The sequence below is a fragment of the Panthera leo genome, chromosome A2, assembly GCF_018350215.1.
Source record: "Panthera leo isolate Ple1 chromosome A2, P.leo_Ple1_pat1.1, whole genome shotgun sequence".
In the NCBI taxonomy this organism is placed as follows: Eukaryota; Metazoa; Chordata; class Mammalia; order Carnivora; family Felidae; genus Panthera; species Panthera leo.
The window spans coordinates 37,143,289-37,165,590 of NC_056680.1; the positions used below are offsets into that span (position 1 = coordinate 37,143,289).

General features: G+C 40.5%; 1 protein-coding gene across 6 annotated transcripts in view; it reads left to right on the top strand.

Moving 5' to 3' along the window:
• MITF (melanocyte inducing transcription factor) overlaps window positions 1–22,302 on the top strand; it is a 220,648-nt gene that overhangs the window by 192,346 nt on the left and 6,000 nt on the right. For 3 of the 6 annotated variants that reach the window (XM_042929959.1, XM_042929961.1, XM_042929963.1), the window contains 5 exons: window positions 480–575; window positions 9,098–9,215; window positions 12,174–12,248; window positions 17,968–18,043; window positions 21,392–21,539. In XM_042929959.1, coding sequence (XP_042785893.1) covers window positions 480–575; window positions 9,098–9,215; window positions 12,174–12,248; window positions 17,968–18,043; window positions 21,392–21,539 — 513 coding nt within the window. The remainder of the gene's footprint in view (window positions 1–479; window positions 576–9,097; window positions 9,216–12,173; window positions 12,249–17,967; window positions 18,044–21,391; window positions 21,540–22,302) is intronic. The other 3 variants (XM_042929960.1, XM_042929962.1, XM_042929964.1) reach the window with 1 other exon arrangement.

Here is a 22,302-nt window from a genome sequence, read left to right on the forward strand (position 1 = left end):
AAAAAAAGGAAATCGCAGCTGTCTTTCAAGATGAGGTTTCCCAGTCCAGCTTTCCTGTCTAGGAGTGGCAGTTGAGCATAGCGCTTGAGAGAATGGGTTCAAGTTGTGGCTCGAACTCTTCTTCATTGGGCAAGGTGCTTCTCCTTCATCTCACCTGGAGAATGGATATACTCATAGCCCCTACGCTGATGGGGCTACTGTGAGGGGGAAATGATTGAACCCGTCCAAAGCCCTGAGCCCAGTGCCTGGCACCTAGTAATCCCTCACTAAGCACTGGTTACAGATATCATCCTTATCACCGGTTAGTGTCAGTGACCTTCAGTGATGTTCCTGTTTGGCAAGAAGGGATGGTAACTTAGAAATCTAAGTGAAGAGCATTCAGTGTTGAGGGTAAGAAGAGAATCATGGATCTCTCTTTGGGTTGCTTTGTACAGTTTTTGCTTATATTTGTCTCTTCCATTGCCCTTTTTTTCCTACAGATGGATGATGTAATTGATGACATCATTAGCCTAGAATCAAGTTATAATGAAGAAATCCTGGGCTTGATGGATCCTGCTTTGCAGATGGCAAATACGGTATTGATGACTTTTTTTTTTAAAGAATATCTTGAGTTATTGCCAGTGTTCTCTCCTTTTTTTCCTGAGCTTTTAGTTTATTTCTACAAGTGGCTGATTGAGAAATTTATTAATACTAAACCAAGGAATTGTCTCAGGATCACAAATAAGTGACTTTGACACCAGAAATTAAGAATTTCTCATGGGTTTATCAGTAACCCCATGATAAAGCTCCACGTTCCCTGGCATCCAAGTCCACTGTCACTTGGACAACAGGCTTCCCCTGGACATCTAGTGACCAACATAGTGCCCGCTGCCAGGGGCAATACTATGGAGTATACTATTTACAGTAGCATTCTCCTTGGCATGACAAATGAATGCACCTTTTAAAGTAAAAGGTGGTACCTTACTATTCACAGATGATAGACTGACGTTTGAGTTGCCTTTCTTCATCTAAATCTATTCAATTTTAGTTAATAAAGCAGTGGTTTATTAAATTTCCTTCTCTCTATAATTTGGAGCCTTGCCTGTATTGGTTTTTTTTTTTTTTTCACTCCTTAGAGTGGTGGCTTATGTTACCACTTAGCAAAGCCTTACTGTAGATCTTATTTAGTCCTTGTACTAATTCTGTGACTCTAGTCCTTGCAGTAATTCTGTGAGTCAAGTTGGGGTCGTATCATTACCCTCATTTTTAGGATTAGGAAAGGTTCTCTGGTCTTGCACAGATTTCCATAGCTTGGGTGTGTCAGAGACAAGACTCTTCAATTGGCTTTGGAATGCCTTGTCCAATCTTATTTTGTTTCCTCTGAGATCAATGCCACGGGGCTATCATATTCTTGAATAACCTATATTTGAAAGGCCAATTTCCATAGGAGAGAGGGATGTGAGAGGAGTTCTTCTCTGATGGGTACAGAGTTTGGTATTTGTAAGATGAAGAAGTCCTCGAGATCTGTTTCACAATGATGTGAATAGACTTAGCGTTCCTGGGCTGTACACTTCAAAATGGGCAAGATGCTAAATTTTATGTTATAGGAATTTTTACCACAATACAAAATCTTTTTAGAGCGTAGGTTCCTATAAATAAATCCCCATGGCCAGGGAATATGATAGCCGTTGCTTATTTACACCAAAATAGTTTACTATAGTACACTCAAGTTTTATAGGTAGCATTTTCTTTTCTTTTCCATCTTGTTTCACTTCTTTCAGTTCACTTACCTGAAGTCCTGAGGGGTGACAACCCCCCTTGAAACCCCAAAGTCTTTTCTAGGATCCTCAGTCTTTGTCAACTTCCTCCCCATTTAAACTCACCCCCCCCCCCCGCCCCCGTTTTTGAAAGATCTGGATGTTTTGCCATCTTGACAGATGTTTCCATGCCACAGTCTCCCCACCCTCTTGGAGCGCTTAGTTGGCATCAGTCGGAACCCTTCTGCTTCCAACTTTGTGCCTCTTGTGAGGAGGGCTACCCTTGTCAGCAGTCGAAATCCTGGGATGAATATGAGCAAAACACTTGGGAGAGCTTGCACGGTGGAATGTATAAATATACTCGGAAACATGGGTATGTTTACAATGTTTTCAATGCCCTCGCTGCAATTATTAGCAATGGCCCAATCAGCCCAAAGGAACTTTGCTTGATGAAGGTGGTCATTTTGCCAGTGGTGTCGAGTGGTATCTGGGCGCACTCAGGAAGACTATAAAGTTAATATGATTTTTTTTTATAAATCATTTAAAAAATTTTTCTCCAATAGTGAGGACCTTTGAAGTCATCTGAGCCAACCGAGTACTCTGTGCATTAGCCTTCCCTTATATATCTTCCGTTTCCCCCGCATACACACATAGAATCAGTCGTGCATCTTCTTGAAAGCCTCTAAAGAAGGATATGCACTAGCTCACAAGACAAACAGGAAAACACAATGGTTAAGACTTGGGGATTTGTGCTCATATCTGGGTTCCTATCCAAAGCCTTCCATTTCCTCTGTCATCTTGCGTGTTACGTAGCTTCCTGAAGTCCTACATTTATCCATCTGTAAAATCAGACTGATAATTGTACCTGCCTCACATGGTCATCTCATAAAGTATGTGTAGCATTCAGCATTGGAAACAAGTTGTACTTAACAACATCGAAATTATGAAGTAATTTTTTATACTATCAAGTAATTTTGATAGTATTTTATTCAGGTGATATTCCTTGAGCATCTATAATGTGTCTAGTTCTACTGTAAAATAACATCATACTTAATAATTATAATTCAGATGTTACAATGAGTTTCTGTATGAATTCTAGACATGGGTCCCAGTTTGCCTCATGGAGAACTTGTGCTCAGAACAATCCTTCTTCTTTTTTTAATGTATTGTGTGCTTTTTTTAATATTTGTTTATTTTTGAGAGAGAGAAAGAGACAGAGTTTGAGCGGGGGGTGGGGGGGAGAGAGAGAGGGAGACACAGAAACAGAAGCAGGCTTCAGGCTCTGAGCTGTCAGCACAAAGCCCGACGTGGGGCTCAAAACCACAAACATGAGCCGAAGTTGGAAGCTTTACCAACTGAGCCACCCAGGTGCCCCCTCATGACGAACCTTTTGAAGACAGTTTTCAAGACCCCCATTTGCTTCTCTTCTTTATTTTTTTTAATGTTTATTATTAGAAAGAGAGAGGGAGAGAGAGAGAGAGACAGCATGAGCAAGGGAGGGGCAGAGAGAGGGAGACAGAATCTGAAGCAGGCTCCAGGCTCTGAGCTGTCAGCACAGAGCCCAACGTGGGGCTCGAACTCACAAGAGATCATGACCTGGCCGAAGTTGGATACTGAACCAACTAAGCCACCCAGGCGTCCCTGCTTCTCTCCTTTAGACTGAATACCCATGTCTCCTCAGTCATTCTACAATAGAATGGAAACCTTATTTCTTGATTATCTGATTGCTCCTAAGCTAACTTTATGATTGAATTAGCATTTACTGAATACCTACTGTGTCACCAGCCCTGAGTGAAGTGCTGTGGATGAAGATGAGTGAGGTTTCCTACCTCTGCTCATAGAGCTTCCCAGCCTGGAAAGAGGAGACTGCGTCAGACCTTGAATAGAGGAGGGTAGTTCGGGAGTAGAGGCGCAATCTCAGGAGAGCTCCTAGGTGGGAAAGATGCCCTGGGCAGCGTTGAATTAATTCCCAGCCAGGGCAGGAGTCACCTGTAGCACCCTCAGATGTCGCTTACTATCCAGGCATTCATTACTTTTCTATATTTGCACGCTGAAAAAGTCTAAAGGTAACCCCAGCAGAACCAGACCATGACCAAAGCGGTTCATCATTTTGCTATTAGTGGAGACCCTATAATATAGAGATTAGGAACTCAGATCATGAGCCAGACAGCTGAATTGAGTGCATACTCTTGAGTGAGTTATTTGACCTCTCTGACTCACTTTCTTTGTCTGGAAAATGGGAATAATAATAAGAGCATCTAAGACAATAGAATTCATATGAAAATGGCAAGAGCTAATCTACAAAAAGCATTTAGAAGAGTCTTGATTCTGATACGCACTTACTAAATGTTGGTTCCTAGTTCTTATTCTTGATAAACTTGGGCTTGGGTTGTCAAAAGAAACAACAAAGCTACCACACGTCACTCACATTTTAATTTCTCCCCCGACAGTAGAGTTTAAACTTCACGTTCTTTATGTTAGGCATTTCTTTTCCGTTTGATTCTTTGATATGCTTTATTTCAAGTTAACTTCTTGAAAAAAAAAAGTAAAGTGGAAGGGACACTTAGAGAGGAAACTATCCTAAGGGAATTGGAGTCTAGAAATAACTATTCTAAGAGCACAAGGGCCCTCTTGTACCATTACAAACAAAGAATAAAAGTCCCAGTTTACTTGTGCTCACAGTGCTCAATTGAGATTCAGAGAAAGGGAACATCCAGAAAGAAAAAAATAATAATATTTTACAATGATCATTTACTTGGAAAAATATTCATTTTGGTGGAGCAGAACATTGAAGAACACAATTCAGACCAAGTTTGGGGCACAGACCCATAGGCATTCAGCCCCTCTTTATTTGTCCCTATCAGACTGTGGCTTCGATCTGGACATTGTACACTTCTATGCTGGAAGTGAAATTTTTTTTTTGTTTAATTTTTTTAATGTTTATTTTTGAGAGAGAGGGAGAAAGACAGAGCATGAGCGGGGGAGGGGCAGAGAGAGAGAGGGAAGCACAGAATCCGAAGCAGGCTCCTGGCTCTGAGCTGTCAGCAAAGAGCCCGACGCGGGGCTCGAACTCACGAGCCATGAGATCATGACCTGAGCCGAAGTCAGATGCGTAACTGACTGAGCCCCCCAGGCGCCCCACGACATATCCATGTTAACAGAAGATGCCTCTTCCTCTTCCTTAGCTTCAAAGATATTATTTTGCCCTAATTATAAATGTTGGCTATGTTTATGGGGCAGTTTTTCTAACCCAGAAGGGGAACCACAGAATCCTTTCTTAAATATGCATGGCCGATTTGTAATTAGAAAGCCATGTTTATTTTTGTATTTATTTAAAAAAAATTAAAACAAATTTTTTAAATGTTTTATTTATTTCTGATACAGAGAGAGACAGAGCATGAGCAGGGGAGGGGCAGAGAGAGAGGGAGATACAGAATCCGAAGCAGGTTCCAGGCTCTGAGCTGTCAGCACAGAGCCTGACGCAGGGCTTGAGCTCATGGACTGTGAGATCATGACCTGAGCCGAAGTCGGATGCTTAACTGACTGAGTCACCCAGGCACCCCTAAAAAAATTTTTTTTAATGTCACTTATCTTTGAGAGAGAGAGACAGAGCACGAGCGGGGGAGGGGCAGAGAGAAGGGGAACGCCCAGAATCCGAAGCAGGCTCCAGGCTCTCAGCTGTCAGCACAGAGCCTGACGTGGGGTGCAAACCCACAAACTGGAAGATCATGACCTGAGCCAAGGTTGTATGCTTAACTGACCAACCAGGCACCCCAGAATGATGTGTAATCAACCTTCCACTTAGTAGTTTCAACGAATGACAGCCATTAACACAAACAACATAAGGCACCATTTAGGGGCAGAGTCTCTCAGCTTCAGCCCCACTAACATTCGAGATGGATAGTTCTTTGTTATGAGGCTGTCCTGCTCATTGCAGGATGTTTTTAGCAGCATCCCCAGTCTCCACCCATTAGATGCCAGTGGTACCCTCCACTCCCCCCCAGTTATCACACCCTAAAATGACTCTAGAAGTTGACAGATCCCCTCGGAGAATGGGGGGGGGAGGTCCCCAGTGGAGAAGACTCGATTTGAACACTGAGCCGTTAATACAGCCCTGTAGTTCCCTTGATTCCTATATTTAGATTTGCACTGCAGCCTGGCAAAATTGGTACAGTGGTTGACAGGCTACATAGTAATTAACATGGCATATGTGGTGTCATTGATCAAAGTTTAGAGCGGATTGGGAATACAGTACTTTGTAGAAAATCATAATATTACCAAACCTGGCAGTGTACTGATCACTTAAACACAGTGTTTCACCCCCTGTTACCTCTAATTGTTACACAACCCTGTGAGATGGGTGATGTGATCACCACTCTTCAGAGGTGGCACCATGCCTCAGAGAGGTTAATATCACACAGCAGGTCAGTAACACAGGCAGGTTTTAAGCTAGTTCTCTGGCTCCTAAGCCCGCCTATGAATGGCTGCACTACTAATGTATAAATTTGAGCATCCATACTTGGCTAGTGAGCAACTAGGTTTTTATTTGCTTAGATCCAGTTGGAGATGACTTGAAAATTGCACTTTCTAATTGGTTTATCAACAGATTGACACTACCCCTCCCCCAATACTGTTATTAATATAGTATATGAACCTCCTACCACAAAGCCCTGTTCACACATAGCTAGCCCCATGGTGTTTCTGCCATAAAAGCCATTAAGATGACATCCACAGAGTGCCTTTCTAGTTCTGTACCTGGCCCAGAGTAGGACCCCACACAAAAAACTGTCCCCAACAAACTATTCTGGCAAGGTACATGCTGCCAGCTCCTGTTCGGCAAGTGTTGGAAAAGCAGCTAGAGCAGGAAATCTTTCAGAGAAGTAGATGGACACTTATGAGCCGTTCTGGGGACTGGAAGTAATGATGTCTGACCTCAGTGGAGTACCCGATAAGGCGTCTTGTTCTAGAGATTTTAATTCATCTCCCTTCTTGGCGGCCCCACTGTCACTCCCTGCCATTCACAGCAATCTTTTCTGGAGTTTTCAGCTCCCTCCCAATCCATTTCTCTCCGGGGGTCCCTAGTCTTGCTCTCTTTCTCCCCAACGCCATCCTGCATGTCTCTCCATCTGTCTGTCCACCTCTCTCCCCGTATGCACATGTGTCTCTCTCTTCCTGTTTCCACCCCTACTCTGAGTCTTTGTCTCTGTCTCCTTCCCAATTTTTGTTTCTTTTGCTCCATGTCCGTCTGTCTCTGTCTCCCTCCCGCCCTCCCTTCCACGTGAGTCTGCATTTATTTGGTATATGTACACACATTTTCCTTTAGAATATGTTTAGAAAATATGTTCTTGTCCTGGAAAAGCTTATAATCAGATATCTGTTCACTGTAAATCCTTTGGTGACTTAAAGATTTTTTTTAAAGCTCTCTATGTATGTCTTGTCTATTAATTTTCCCTAACAAATCATCATAATAACACAACTGCACGTGTTGCTTACAGTTTGCATTTGAAAATATAATAGATATGATTTGTATTTCTAGAGGAATGGAAATATATTTTTTTAGCTTGTTGCATTGAATTTTTAAAGCCACATCCTTAGTTTATTAATACTCAGTAGTTCCTCAAAAATCTGAAACTCCGGAAAGATAGGAGGAATCCAGAGGGGTTATGAGATGTCGTAGCAGCTTTAGAAGTTTTGATGCTCTCTTTACAGTGCTGTGCTGAGAGATTTGCACCCCTTTCCTTCTGGTGTCTTAAGTTGGACAAGAGTACGACTGAACACACACAGGAAAAGACTGACCCTAAGAAGGTGACCTACTTCAAATAAAACCACTTAGTAAAATGACAGCTAATAATCACAGTCACTTTTGATCAGGTTCTTAGCTAGAGGGGCTTGAATTGTGGTTCAAGGACATTTTAAGTTATCACAGCGCATTGTTTATATGAATCTGTATAATGGGATATATATATTACATTTTATATACATAACATACATCCTGCCTTCAAAAAGAAGCAAAAGACTGAGTGGAAAAGAGAGAGAGGTGTTCTGCTGATCTGTCTGTCCTCCCTGCCCTCAGGCCCCAGTCATATTAGAGCTGGTATCCTTGTTTACCTGCCAGAAAGTACAGGCCTCCCCCATCTCTTTCGTTTGGGGTTTAGTTCGGGGTTCATTTCATAGAGCACATACTTAGAAGCCACGGTGGATAGATGGTCGAAGGCTACCGATGAAGGGAAACACATTTCTATCTTTATTTTGTGAGATATTTTTATCTGTATGTTAGTAGCCACTGGAGAAAATGAAAGGTGAAATCTTCAATATCATCTTTATTGGAGCCCCTTGGTCAGTAAACATTCACTTTTCTCAGATGTGGAGTAAAACTTAGAATGTATAGTCAAGGACAGGAAGGGTTAAATGATCAGTTTCTTACACGGTGTTAATAGTTTACAGGAAGTGTTTGAATTAAGCTGGGAATGGGGAGTTCCTGCAGTGGCAGAAGTGAGGTCACTTAATTGTGTCCCCAGAGTGATAGTTGAGAACTTTATTTCAGCCGGTGGGAAGAGGAAATGTCCGGGGCCCCTCTTGTGCCCAAAAACGGACACATCAGACTCTTCCAGTGAACTCAGTACAGGAAAAGCAGCACTGGGGGCAGAAATAAGTTCACTACTTTAAATGATTCAACTCAGAACTGGAGAAAAACACTCTTAAGCTAGGTAGAGAAGGCTAAATACTTCCTTTTTTTTTTTTTTTTTTTTGTAGTGTATGTTTTGTTCTTTTATTAAAGTCAGTGGGCTCCCTCTTGTGGCTTTGTGAAAGATTTCACTCTCAAGGAAAATAGCTCTTCTTTAGCAATGAGGAAACCATTTCTTTGCCAATAGAAAACACTTCTCAGTGCTTTTCCGCTGCAAAAGTGCTCTTTATGGTGAAGAGAGATAAAAAGGAAAGGGACGGAAAAAATGACTTTGATGAAAAACGTGCTTTGGTGAAAAAGTCATGCCACACAGAACCCTGTTTTATGGTAATAGCCGACCTTTACTAAACATATAGCGTATGCCCCTGGATGTGCTAGATAGTGAGTTTGCCACATTATCCATTGTCTGCACGCTCAAAATGTATGTATAAGCTGGTAATATAGCCATCTTATGGGTAGGAGATTCCGCGTCCTTCCTTCTCTCAAAGGGAATGAGCTAAGGTGACCATGTCTCTGAGTGAGTGAAAAAGTAAACATGTCGTGCTTTCCTGTTTTAAAAAAATGACTTTTTTGCATCCTACCATTTCTTTTAAGTAAAGCCTGGAATCGATACGGGTTCTAGCTGAATGAGGAGCTGTTCAACAGTTTGTTTCTATCACTGTTTTTCTGTCTCTAGTTACCTGTCTCTGGAAATCTGATTGATCTTTATGGCAACCAAGGACTGCCACCCCCAGGCCTCACCATCAGCAACTCCTGTCCAGCCAACCTTCCCAACATAAAAAGGGAGCTCACAGGTAAATCCTGGCAAGAGTGCCTCTTACTGGGGATTTTCTGTTGATTTCCTGACAAACACAGTTCTCAAAATTGTGACCTCCAGACTCTTGCCAATTCGTAGACATACTTTTTTTTAGGTCTATGCGGTGGTGAAAACATTGAGCAATATTTTAAGATGGAAGATTTATACTTGAGAATTTCCAGTATTTGAGGTACTGGGAATTGGGACTGCTGTCACTCCATGGCATTATTAGAACTCCATGACACCCCTCATTGTGTCTTTGGCTGCTGTCCCCTTTGGGCTGGGGGCACTAGGCAACATTTTTAATGATCAGATGTCTCTAACCCATCTGGTGTTTGTGCTAAGCCCCTAGAAGCATTTGCGTTTGAGAACCCTGGGCAGATATTTTGTTGGACATACATTCAAGCCCACAGTTGTCAGGATAGGGTAAGAATGAATTTCTTAACATCTTCAGATGCCTCCTGTTATTTTTGCTAAGTCACATGCAAAAGATTTATTACACGGAGTAAAAAAATAGATTATAAAACCAAGCAATGGGTATTGTTTGTTCCTGGGGCAAGTGTGAAATTACCTGTTTCACCATTTTGTTTAACGCTTTAGGGAGAGCATTTGGCCATTAAAACATGACGAAACGACATTAGAACTGGCATTCTATCATGCTGAATTTTATGGCCCTCACCTTATCCCCCTTTTTCATGTTTGGTCCTTGCATCTTGCAGGATTACGTGAACACGCTGAAAATACGGAAAATATATTTGGTGCGAAAAATTCCTATTTGTTCAAGGGTGTCTTTTTTAAAAAAATATTTCAGAAGATAGTGGCAAGAGAAAGACATTTGGAAAAACAAACATTGATTTGGTTTAAAAGAGATAATTAATTGGGGCACCTGGGTGGCTTAGTCCGTTAAGTGTCCGACTTTGGCTCTGGTCATGATCTCCAGGTTCGTGACTTCAGGCCCCACATCAGCTATGTGCTGACAACTCAGAACCTGAAGCCTGCTTCGTATTCTTTGTCTTTCTCTCTCTCTGCCCCTCACCTACTCGTGGTCTCTCTCTACTGTAAATAAACATTAAATTTTTTTTTAAATAAAGGATAAAACTAATTAATATTAAAACTCATCGGAAATCAACAAAAAAGTAGGAACCCTACCAGGAAGGAACAGTGTCATGAAGTTCTTAGAAAATAATGCTGAGATCTATACTAAGTAATGATAAAATGTGGTTAGCGTGACATGAACAGAATTCTTACAACTTAAGTGCAAAGTGGGGTTTTGAATTATGTGTTTGCTTCTTCAGAAACAAAAGAAAACAACAGCGGCAACAGGTGGGAATGAGACAAATAGGTAAGGGGTAGACGTTGATTTTTTAAAGAAAGTAAGCAGATATAATGAAGTATACACTTCCAGAATCACTTTCTATCGTAGAAAATGACCTTTCCAGGCAGGAAAAGGAAAAATAGACAGGAATTAGGGTTCTGAACATTGCTAGTTGGAGCAGGAGTATAATGTAGCCAAAAGCTTAGGAGTCAGATCTGATCTACAGGGAAAAAAATACCTTTCTTAAGTTTGGTTTTCCCACCTGTGTTAGATTCTGGTCAGGAAGCAGAGACCACATGGTGATTTGAACAGTGGATGTTTAAAATATAGAATTGTTAACCAAATACAGGCTAGCAGCTACTTAGGATGATATGTTAAAGAAGATCCTGAGGCTGCAGGGGGTATCCAGGCTTGAGAAAGAACCTCCCCCACCCCTCAGGCCTAGAGTCCACCCCCTTGGGGAGGATGTGGGTGAAGCTACCAGATGGTAGAGAAGTTCACCAGATTGCCTTGGCCAAAGCTGGTCCACAGTTAGTGGGTTGAAGTTGGAAGGCAGAAAACCATGGTGTGTGGCTGGCAAACTGAAAAAAAAAGGCGGGGGGGGGGGCAGAAATAAAGTGAGAAAACAAAAGATAGTGAAGTGGAGGGTGTATGAATAAAAGTTGTCTGTAATGCTCATGTGAGAAACAAATAGAAAATCATTTGGATTGAACTTCCCAGTTGAAATAATTTAGCTTCTGAATTATTTATTTGTACATAATAATACATGCATAATACATACATACATACATACATACATACATACATACATACATACTTTAGTGGCTATGAGTTATGCTAAAAAGGTTTCTATTTTGGGGTAAGATTCTGAGTTAAGGTAGTGTAATCTTTCAGATAACTCTTCTGAAAAGGAAATAACAAAGGTTCCAGAATCCCGGGATTAGTCAAAGGACTGTTTCTCTCTTGTTTTGGTTTGCTGTCCTGAAGGGTGCAAAGTAATCCCTCATCACAGAGAACTCACAAGAGTTGCTATGCAAATACATCTTTTCCAATAGAGCTGCTTCCATATGCTTTAGTACCCTATTCCTCTGTTTGTTTTCATAAACCCAGACTAGGAAAATAGTTGCTCCTAAGGATCATAATTTCATTCCAGCAGGTTCTGTTGGAACCTGGCTTCCAGTTCTGAAAAAATGAGTCCATTTCCACCAGTCAGTTAGAGAGCCAATGTGATAGCTTCTGTACCCAGTTTTTTATGTCAATGTTACAAAGGCCTCAAAGAAATAACCTCAAAGTTCTGTTGCATGAAAAGAAAATTTCACTCCTGATAATAGAATATCAGCTGCAAATTTCCCTAGTTCTCTGGTTATTTATTTTTCCTCTTGTATGTTTGTAGTGTGTCAGACATCTTTGTTACTGGTCTTTTACCATTTTGTAGAAGCCAAGTCTTTGCATTTATTTCGTAAGTATTGCTTTGGAAAAAATGCAAGCTTTTTAAGAATGGTAATTTGAAAAACCCTCTTTGGATTGTTAGAATCTGGTCGGATAAGCTTCTATATATTTAGAAAATGAGGTGTTTTGTAGTTGACATCATTGTGTGCCTTGAACCGTTCCAGTTTCTAATTACTTCATTCACGTGCACAGCGTGTATTTTTCCCACAGAATCTGAAGCGAGAGCATTGGCCAAAGAGAGGCAAAAAAAGGACAATCACAACTTGAGTAAGTTGGTTTTACGTTCATGATATTTGATTGGAGTGGATGTTCCCCCTTATGTCAAAATTGTTTGAAATCTTACAGGGGAGGAAATTGATATGTATAGCTGTTATAAAGATATAATTTATGGAAGAAAAATTGTTTTTCAGAGAAAGTAACATGTATTTTCCCCATATTTTATCTCCAATCAAATTGAATTTTTTCCAGTATTCTGAAAAGTATTTACTTGTTTATAGTAATGGTGTGTGTGTGTGTGTGTGTGTGTGTGTGTGTGTGTGTGGTGAGAGGGAGACTTGATCCCCAACTACCCAATTATAAGTGTTGCTCACACTGGAACTTATTAACAAAAGGGGATGATGGGATCACCTTCTCCAGTGAGATTTGAAAGAAAAAAAAATAAAACACCTGGAGGGGAGTCAGTGGGTAAGGTACCCTCCCAAATTTCTGACTTTACTTGTGACTTAAAAAAAAAAAAAAGTCTCCTGACATGTAAAAACACATTTAATTTACTCTTGATCAAATCTTTAAGCTTTTTCCTATGAGAACTTAAGGTTTTTGTTTCATAAACAAAAGTAAAAGAGGCTGCACAGTTAAAAATAATTTTTCATCTTTTGGCCTCCTGTCCTCTTCTTCCTAAATTGAGTTTTAAGAATGTAATAAGTTATGTATAGACACTTTGTTGTGGTAAAAATGATAGAATTAGACCCGAATTTAAAATGATAGAATAAAGCTAGAATTCTCCTCTGATTCGTAAAAGTCATCATTGTTGGTTTGTTTTTCTTTTTTCTTTTTTCCAATTTGTTGTTGATCTTGCCAGTCTCTGCCCATGTGTTTAAGAATACACACACGTGCACATGCACACCGAGAATAAATAGTGGGCTTTTTGGTGTCTGTTTTAACACAAGCAGTATCATGTTATCCATATTTGTTGCTGTTTGCTTTTTTATACTCAGCAGCCTTTCCTGAAGAACCTTTGCAGTTGTTAGTGTAGGTCTGTCTCCTTTTAAAAAACTGTTATATAGTATTCCATAGCATGGCTGTGTGAAATTGAGTGATTCTCCTACTGCTAAGTGTTGAAATTACTTCCAGCTTTTCCCTGTACTTTTTTTTTTTTTAATGTTTATTCATTTTTGAGAGACAGAGAGTGACAGAGCACGAGAGAAGGGGCAGAGAGAGAAGGAGACACAGAATCAGAAACAGGCTCCAGGCTCCGAGCTGTCAGCACAGAGCCCAACATGGAGCTTGAACTCACAAACTGTGAAATCATGACCTGAGCCAAAGTCAGACGCTTAACCGACTGAGCCACCGAGGTGCCCCCAGTTTTTCCCTGTTCTAAGCAATGCCACAGTGAGCATTTGCACACGCGCCACTCTGTCTGTGTACAGGGGAGTTTCTTTCTCCAGGTCAGGTACTGAGAAAAGGAATCGCTGGGTCCCAGAGGGGATGGGTTCTTTCTTTTAATAGATACTGTCCTTCCTAGTTCCCATTTCAGCTGGGAGAAGCTCTGCTCCTTTTAACCCAAAGATTGGGAGTAATATTTCTAAGATCTCCTCTGGCTTCCAAGTAATTGTACTCTAAGACATTTGTTCTTTCTATATAACTTAGAATTAAGATCATCAGGCGTTACCCAAAACTCCACCTAATTGACCTGTGGAAAACGAAGTTGGATCTTGTCAAAAACAATACCTTTACATAGACACCTGAACTCTCAAGTTTAGGGTTGTCAGTAAAATATAAACATGATCAGGTCATACTCTGAGGTCTATAAAAAAAAATCTTAAAATCTCATCTAACCATTAGAAATGAATACTCAAGGGGTGCATGGGTGGCTTAGTTGGTTAAGCATCCGACTTCGGCTCAGGTCAAGATCTCACAGCTCCAGAGTTCGAGCCCGGCGTCAGGCTCTGCTCTCAGCGCAGAGCGCACTTTAGATCCTCTGTCCCCCCTCTCTCTGTCCCTCTCCTGCTGTGTGCATGCTCTCTCACCCTCTCTCTCAAAAATAAACATTAAAAAAAAAGAAATGAGTACTCAAGGTTAGATTGTCCATTGACATAGCTCTTCCTCTTCTAAGAACTTACCTTGTAAAAGTAGTTGCCAAAATGTGCAAAATAATACATTCATTTGTTTACTCATAACTATTTACTGAGCCCTCATTATGTCTGAGGCATTTTTCTACAGAAGTGAACTAGACAGATAGGCTTCTCACTTATGAGCTTCCATTTGACTCAAGGGCAGACCCAATAGATGAGCAAACGAATACATTAAGGTGGTGTTTTCAGTACAGAACAAAAACCACGATAGGACTAAAATGTGTATGTGAGCACTGGCCAAAATATTCATTATACCACTGACAGAGGGAGAAATTAGACATAGTCTAAATATTCATCAGTGGAGTATTTGTAAATAAATTACAGTATATCCCTATAAAGGATACTCAGTGTCTCTTAAGAAGAATGGGGTTGGTCTTTTTTACCTGATTTACATGGATAGCCACAATATATTACTGAGTGAGAAGAGTTAAGTGGCAGATAATATACATATTATTATCTCAGTATGTAAAAAGAATACACTAAGTATGTGTGTGTGTGTGTGTGTGTATACATACATATGTATATATATATGTATATATATGTGTGTGTGTGTGTGTATATATATATATTCCTCATAGAACCTTCTATCATCTGCATATTTCATTTGTTTATAACATATAATATGCAACATTTAATATAAAACATTTTGTTTATATTATAGTATATTAAATTATTATATTATGTTATGTTATCATAAATTATATATTACATCAGAAGCAAACGAATGAAATATGCAGATGGTTGAAGGTTCTATGAGGCGAGAAAGTACAGACAACAGGATAGAGTGTCAGGATAGGCATGCGAGGTGGTGGTTCAGTTTTAAATAGGGTGGTCAGAGAAGGCTCATAGGTAAATCTGAGGCACTACCTGAGGTTGGTGAGGGCAGAATCATACAGATGTTTGGGGAAGGGTGTTCCACTCGGGGTGAACAGCAGTATGAAGTCCTAAAGTGGGAAGTGGATCTCGTTTGGTTGAGGAATTGCAGGAAGCCAGTGGGGCTAATGGGAGGTGGGACAGCGGTAAGTCACAACAGAAGATGTGGTCAGAGAGGGAGAGGAGCAGAGCATGAGGTCACAAGGATGGGAGCCCACCAGATCCTTGAGGACCTGGCTTTTGTCTCAGTGAGGTGGGAAATGATTGGCGGGTTTTCAGCAAGGGGTTGGATGCTCTGCCTTTGGTTTTAACAGGATCCCTCTGGCTGTTGTGGTCTAAATAGACCAGAGTGAGTAGGAAGCAGTGGGTGTGGGTGACAGATGGTAGTTAGGAGAATTGCAGTAATCCTTAGGCAAGAGATGATGGTCGCTTCTCTCAGGTAACAGTGGAGGTTGAAAGTGGGCGGATTCTGTAGATCTTTTGAATATAGAGACAACAGACTTTGATGACGGATCCGATGTGGGATGTGAGAGGAACAGAGGTGTAGAACTGATTCCAAGGTTTTGGCCTAAGTAACTAGAGGAATGGAGTTACAGTTAATGAGGTGGGAAAGGCTGTGGGTGGAGTCGTTTGAGCATGGAAGAACAGGAGCTTGTGTTTGGACTCTTGGGGCTGCCCATTAGACCTCCCTGTGGAAACAACTAGTAGTTGGACATACGAGTCTGGAGTTTCAGGGACCTATCTAAGTTGGAAATACAACTGTGGGAGTCATCAGTGTTTGTGTGGCGTAGAAAACCATGAGACGAGATGAGATCACGAGTAAGTGAATGTAGATGAAGAAGAGTTCCAAGAACTGTGCCCTGGGCAGGCAGCTTGGTTAGAGAATAAAAATCATCACAAAGGATATATAAGAAACTTAACAGTGGTCGTATCTGGATCACAGGAAAGTTTTACTTCACGTTATGCATTTCAGTGCTGTTTAAATTTTTCTGATTGTTATATGCTTGGAAAAGTAAGAAAGCATGTCATGCTTTTAGTTTTGGAGGAGGTTAGCTACAAGATCAGAGGTCCAAAAATTCCTTCTTTAGAACCAGTGAGTATCAGTGTATCTGTTTTATAAAAATTTAATGGTAAGGCAGTATTTTAAATGCCTGGTTTAATCATAGAAGGGATCCCTCTGCTAAGAAAAAATACAGGGTGTGTTGGGAAAGTAGCATATATCATGTACCTAAACGTATGGACTACTAGTAGGTCAAATATAAAATGTGTATTAGGTTATATTATGTTTAAAGTAAAATGTTAACTTTTTAATCTGATTTATTAGACCTTAAGTTATTTGGAATTTATTTGCCCGGGTAGGTAAATTAGAAACATTTATTAACCCATATGCTTTACTGTTTCACCCTCCCAAAAGAAGATGATAATTTAGCTACACATGCAACTGAATTGATAAAATAGGGATGCTGTTAGGACTCATGGTGTAGTTAAACAAGCTTAACTTAACTTCTAGGATGTGTTACCCAGCACTGTATCCCCTCAACGCATCTGCCTATTGAACACTTGAAATGTGCTAGTTCAAATTGTGATGTGCTGTAAGTATAAAATACACACTGGATTTCGGGGCGCCTGAGTGGCTCGGTCAGTTAAACGTCAGACTCTTGATTTCGGCTCAGGTCATGATCTCACAGTTTGTGAGCTCGAGCCTCCCATCGGGCTCTGTGCTGGCAGTGCAGAGCCTGCTTGGGATTCTCTTTCTCCCCCTCTCTCTCTGGCCTTTCCTCTGCTCATGCCCTTTCTCTCTCAAAATGAATACAACCTTTAAAAATTATAAAATAAACACTGGATTTCAAAAATTTAGTACAAAGAAAAGAATGTTAAGTATTTAGTTACAATTCATATAGCTTACATGTTGAAAGGATGGGTATATTGGATTTAACAAGATATTCAAATTAATTTTTCCTCTTTCTTTTTACTTCTTCAATGTGATTACTTAGAAAATTTTAAATTACGGAATTAACTCACATTGTATATATCTGTTGGGCAACACTGGGCCTAGGGCAGGGAGTTTTGTACGGCCGGTAGGCTAAGAATGTTTCTTATGTTTCTAAATGGTTAAAAAAATCCAAAGAGGAATGTTTTGTGATATGTGAGAATTATATAAAATCCAACTTCTGGCATCCAGCGCTTCTCGTTAGTCAACTGGCATTGCAAAAAAAAAAAAGTATCCAGTTAATATTGTCACATTTTGAATGTTGTCAATAAACAAAGGGAACTTATTTTCTCTTTCGTTACATAAGTATCTACATAACATCCTCAGTTTTGCCAGTTTGGCCCTCAAAGCCCAAAGTCCTCATTATCTGGGCCTGTAGAAAATGTTGGTTGCCCCTAGTCTGAATGGTCAGGGTTGAGTTCAGGCTGTTTTCACTTGCTCCTGGGTACCCTTGTCAAGTCCCTAATATCCCCCAAAGTAGTTTTGTCATTTATCATTGAGGATACTTAACTCCAGTGTCAGGGTGTTATAGAATCAAAGGAGAAATTACAGTCTCATCACTTTGTAAATGATGAAGTTCTGTACAAAGGTAACTCATTTGTTTGGAAGCACTTGAACCTCAGTCCCAAAACCATGATAGTATCTGGAAACCCAGATCCGGAAACACAGCCTTGGGCTGGCCAGGCTAATGCGTACATGGCTTTAACGAGATATGCTACATGTGTATGTGGTGCTGTTACTGACAGTCCCTTCCTGTCCTCTTTTCTTGAAGTTGAAAGAAGAAGACGATTTAACATAAATGATCGCATTAAAGAACTAGGTACTTTGATTCCCAAGTCCAATGATCCGTGAGTACAATTCCATGTTAATCTGCATTGTATATTTTTGGGGACCTTAATGCTTATTCATATGTTGCAGAAAGGGCACAGTTCTAAAAACCAGAGTCAGGAAGCACCCCCCTGAACCATTGGTTCCACGTCTGGTATAGTTATCCCTTTCCTTGTTAGTCTGGCCAAACTAAAATTTTGAGAGAAATGAACTGAATTGTATTAAAGGGTTATTGAGCATAAGGTCTTCAGCTTTGGATACGAGGAGGTGGCTTTCTGAAATCTGAGACTCCTTGGCAAATGATCAGCAAGCTGTTGGAAGAATTCTCTTTAATGGTTGCAGGATAGAGATTTCAGTAGCTGTTCAAGCAAGAGCTGTTGACCATTTGCTGGAGAGCTCAACAGTATCTGTGGGCTGGTATGGGAGACTCCACGTCTAACACTCAACAGCCATAAGGTCAAAAGAAAAATTTTTTTTTAACTTGCATGCCCTTTATATGCTTTACCGATCTAGAAAAAAAATAATTTTTTAAAATTCTTTCAAGTACTGGTCAGCAGATTTGGATTTCAGCTTCCAGTCTCTGCCCACCTTCCCACCCGCACCACCCCCCTCCCCGTTTCAGATGGAGAACAGTTGTAAAGATAATTTTCCTACTGTGTCAGCAAGTAGGACAACAAGTACACAATTTTTATCTACCAGAAAGTGACCCGTTTGATGTAAGAGGCAGGAGGATGTATACGTTTTAATGACCCCCAGTGGCATTGTCTGAAATTAGCCTTTGAATAGAACCTTTTAGCTACCTAATAAAATGTAAAGATGAAATCAAGCATTATTCATGCAAGCCTTATTAAATTTGCTATTCACGTTATTGTCAGGGAATTTGTGACAAAATAAAATAAAATCATGGCCCATTGTAAGGTGGCTTTGATGAATGTTCAAGCACAATTTCCATCATCCACATTTTGCTTTGCCAGGTTTCAAGGAAAAGCCATTTTGAAACTCACAACATTCAAATTCTCAGTTCTGCCGCACAAATTTATCCTACTAAGGGGCTGCGACCTTCATTTCCTATAGTCAGTCTTGCATGATAGTTGAAATTGAATTCCCATTTTCCTGTTCTTTATCAGCTTTCACTTTTTAGCATATTCTTTTAAACTGTAGCATGTGAATCTCTTTAGCAACATTATGAAATTATGGGGCTGCAGTGAAAGCCTCTATTTGCATATCTTCTTTCTCTATTGTATTAGAATACTTACGTGTTTATAATCTGAACTGATAACGATCTTTAATTGTAGGCATTGTTTTAAGATAAATGGACTATAATCTCTAATGGGAGTTTTTCCCTACCAGGTTTCTGGAACAGGCTCTGGGGCTGCTACAGAGACACAATCTAGTGAACCAGGGTCTTAGCCCCACACGCTCTCCTCCCCTATAGCAGATCTGCTTTCGCTGATTTATATATTGGGAATCTTTATACAGTTCTGTGTGGAAAAAGGGTTGCTCTCATTACAAGAAAAAAAAAGTTTGAAAACCCTTCCTTTAAGCCTAAAAGCCTGATTCATTGGATGTCACAAGGAAGCAAAACCTGAGATAATTGGTTGAAATAGTCACTTCTTAAAAACTGAGTCGCTGCTCACGTGTTTCACCATGGGTTTTTCAACCTACTGGTCTAGTTGAGGCATCTTTCATAATGGTTACATTCCTCTCTGGCTGCTCAAGTGTTGGTTACTTTGACCTCAGCCCTGAATATTAAACAAGTCTGTGCTCCCTCTATCTTAGCACACCTCCCTGGGTAGCCATCTTTGGTGCTCAAACCCCAGGGATAAACCTCAGGGAATTCTCTAGAGGCTATAAGTCTGCCTCTCGTGGGAGAACTTCTGTTTTGTTCTTCATCTAATCCATATGAGGATCAATTACTTGGTGGCTTGTTTTAATGGCTCTCCATTCACACATCCCAGCTGATACTTCAATCTGCCTTGAGCAGCTATAGATTAGGGGGTAGGAGAGTTTTCATACATTAAGTCATTTTTTTTTTTTTCATTGTCCTCGTCATCATCGTCATGAACACTGTGAAAGAGCTCTGATTAATTTAAAGTACTACAGAAATACCATTTATGTAATTATAATTTCATTCTTAATTATTTTTCTGAGAGTGCTCTAAATTTTTCAGCTCACTTTTACCTACATTTTAATGGTGTTCTTAATTTCCTTATATATGAGTGCATTACAGCTACAGTGATTAAAAACTGAAAGGCACCAAGCTCAGGCTGCCCAGGTTTGAATTCCAAAACAGTCCCTTACTAGATATGTGATCTTGGGGAAGATGCTTGAATTCTTGTACTCGATTTTCCTCGTCTGTTAAAAAAAAAAAGGCTGGGTGTTGGGGGGGGGGGGTTGGAACAGAATATTCCTACCTAGTCTGCTTGTTCTAAGACCTCAGCCACGTAAGAAGAACGATATTGTGGTTTAGTACATGGAAGTCTGGAGCCAGATTCTCTAGGCTTTCTGGCTCTACTGTGTGACCCAGCTGTGTGGCCTTGGGCCCTTTACCTCTCTGTGCCTTTTTTTACCCAATCCATAAAATGGGGATAATATCAGTGCCTAGCCATTGAGGTAGTTACGATTAAATGAGCTGTAAAACACCTTAAAATGTACCCCCATAGTAAAAGGTATTTAAAGGTAGCCATGTTAATTCTCATGTTGAGCCCTTACCACAATGGCTGCTCCATCATTTGAATTGCATTCTAAACTTTTCATAGCACCTTCAGGTAACAAGCTTCCTTATATTCTAGTAACATACCTGTGAGGCTGCTCATACATGTGTAGTATCACCATTTTATAGATGAAGAAACTGGGACACAGAGAGAGGTTAGATAACTTGTCATGAATATTCATGAGAAAATCCAAGGATACATCTTTTATGCTTCACACAGTCAAGTAGTAGGATCTCATGGAATTTTTTTTTTTAACTGTAGCTTATTCTGTCTGTCTGAATGAGTTAACATTGGTAGTCCTAGAAACCTTTAACTATTTAATATAGTTTTTAAGAATACTGATTATTGTAATCAACAGACCTAAATCTAAGTCCTGGCTATACCCTATAGTAATTCTGTGACCAAGGGCAAGGTGAAGAGTGTCTTGTTTCAACACGTGCACAACGTCCCTCCCAGTCAAGGCACTTGTTTGGGTTAAGATCATGTATAAGAAGTGGGTGGACAGCATCTGGCACATGGCAAGCACTTGATGAATGACAGCTGTCATCAGCTTGCCGTTGTTACCATGCCTTTAGAAATGGAGTGCACTGCATCATGGATCCTCAGTGTGCCTCCAGTCCTGAGAAAGGCTGCTCTCTTCTGTCTTGGTTACAGAGACATGCGCTGGAACAAGGGAACCATTTTGAAAGCCTCTGTGGACTATATTCGAAAGTTGCAACGAGAACAGCAACGTGCAAAGGAACTTGAAACCCGACAGAAGAAACTGGAGCATGCCAACCGGCACTTGTTGCTCAGGATACAGGTACGGGCACGTACGAAGTGCCACCGACTTGGAGGTTGGGAGGGGAGGCTGTCTAACAAGCCATGGGGGACTTGACGTACATGATCCTCGTACAGTAGGTAGTCGTTATTCGTGGATTCCCAATTTGCGAATTTGTCTACTCGTTAAAAATTTGCTGTAACTCCAAGATCCACGTTTGGGGTGCCTTCATGGTTATTGATGGATATGCTCAGAGGGGCAGATTTGAGTTAAGGTTGAACAAGGCATTGACCTGCTGTCTTCTTTCAGCTCACACTATAAACAAGCATCCTTTTTGTAGTCGTTAGTCCCATGCTTTTTTCACATTTTTGTGGGTTTCATGGGTGAATTTTGCTGCTTAAAACAGCCCCCAAGTGTAGTGCTGAAGTTGTCTGGTGTGCAAAGCACGAGAAGGCCGTGCTGTGTCTTTTGGAGATAAGTTTCCTTCATATGTGACTTGCAGTGCTGTTGGCTGTGAGTTTGATGTTAATGCATCAATGTTATATATTAAATAAGGTCTCTTTAAACCTAAAATAAGGTTGCATTATGGATCAGTTGATGAAATGTTGTGGCTGGACACTCACAGAAACCTAACCCCATATTTCCTCTGGGAATAATCATTTGGTATCTACTAAATCAGGGTTCAGAGTGACTTCATAGAACGTGACTGTCTTAGTCTGTTTGGGCTGCTGTAACAAAAATACTATAGACTGGGTGACTTTGACAACAAAGATTATTTCTCAAAATTCTGGAGACTCAGAGTCCA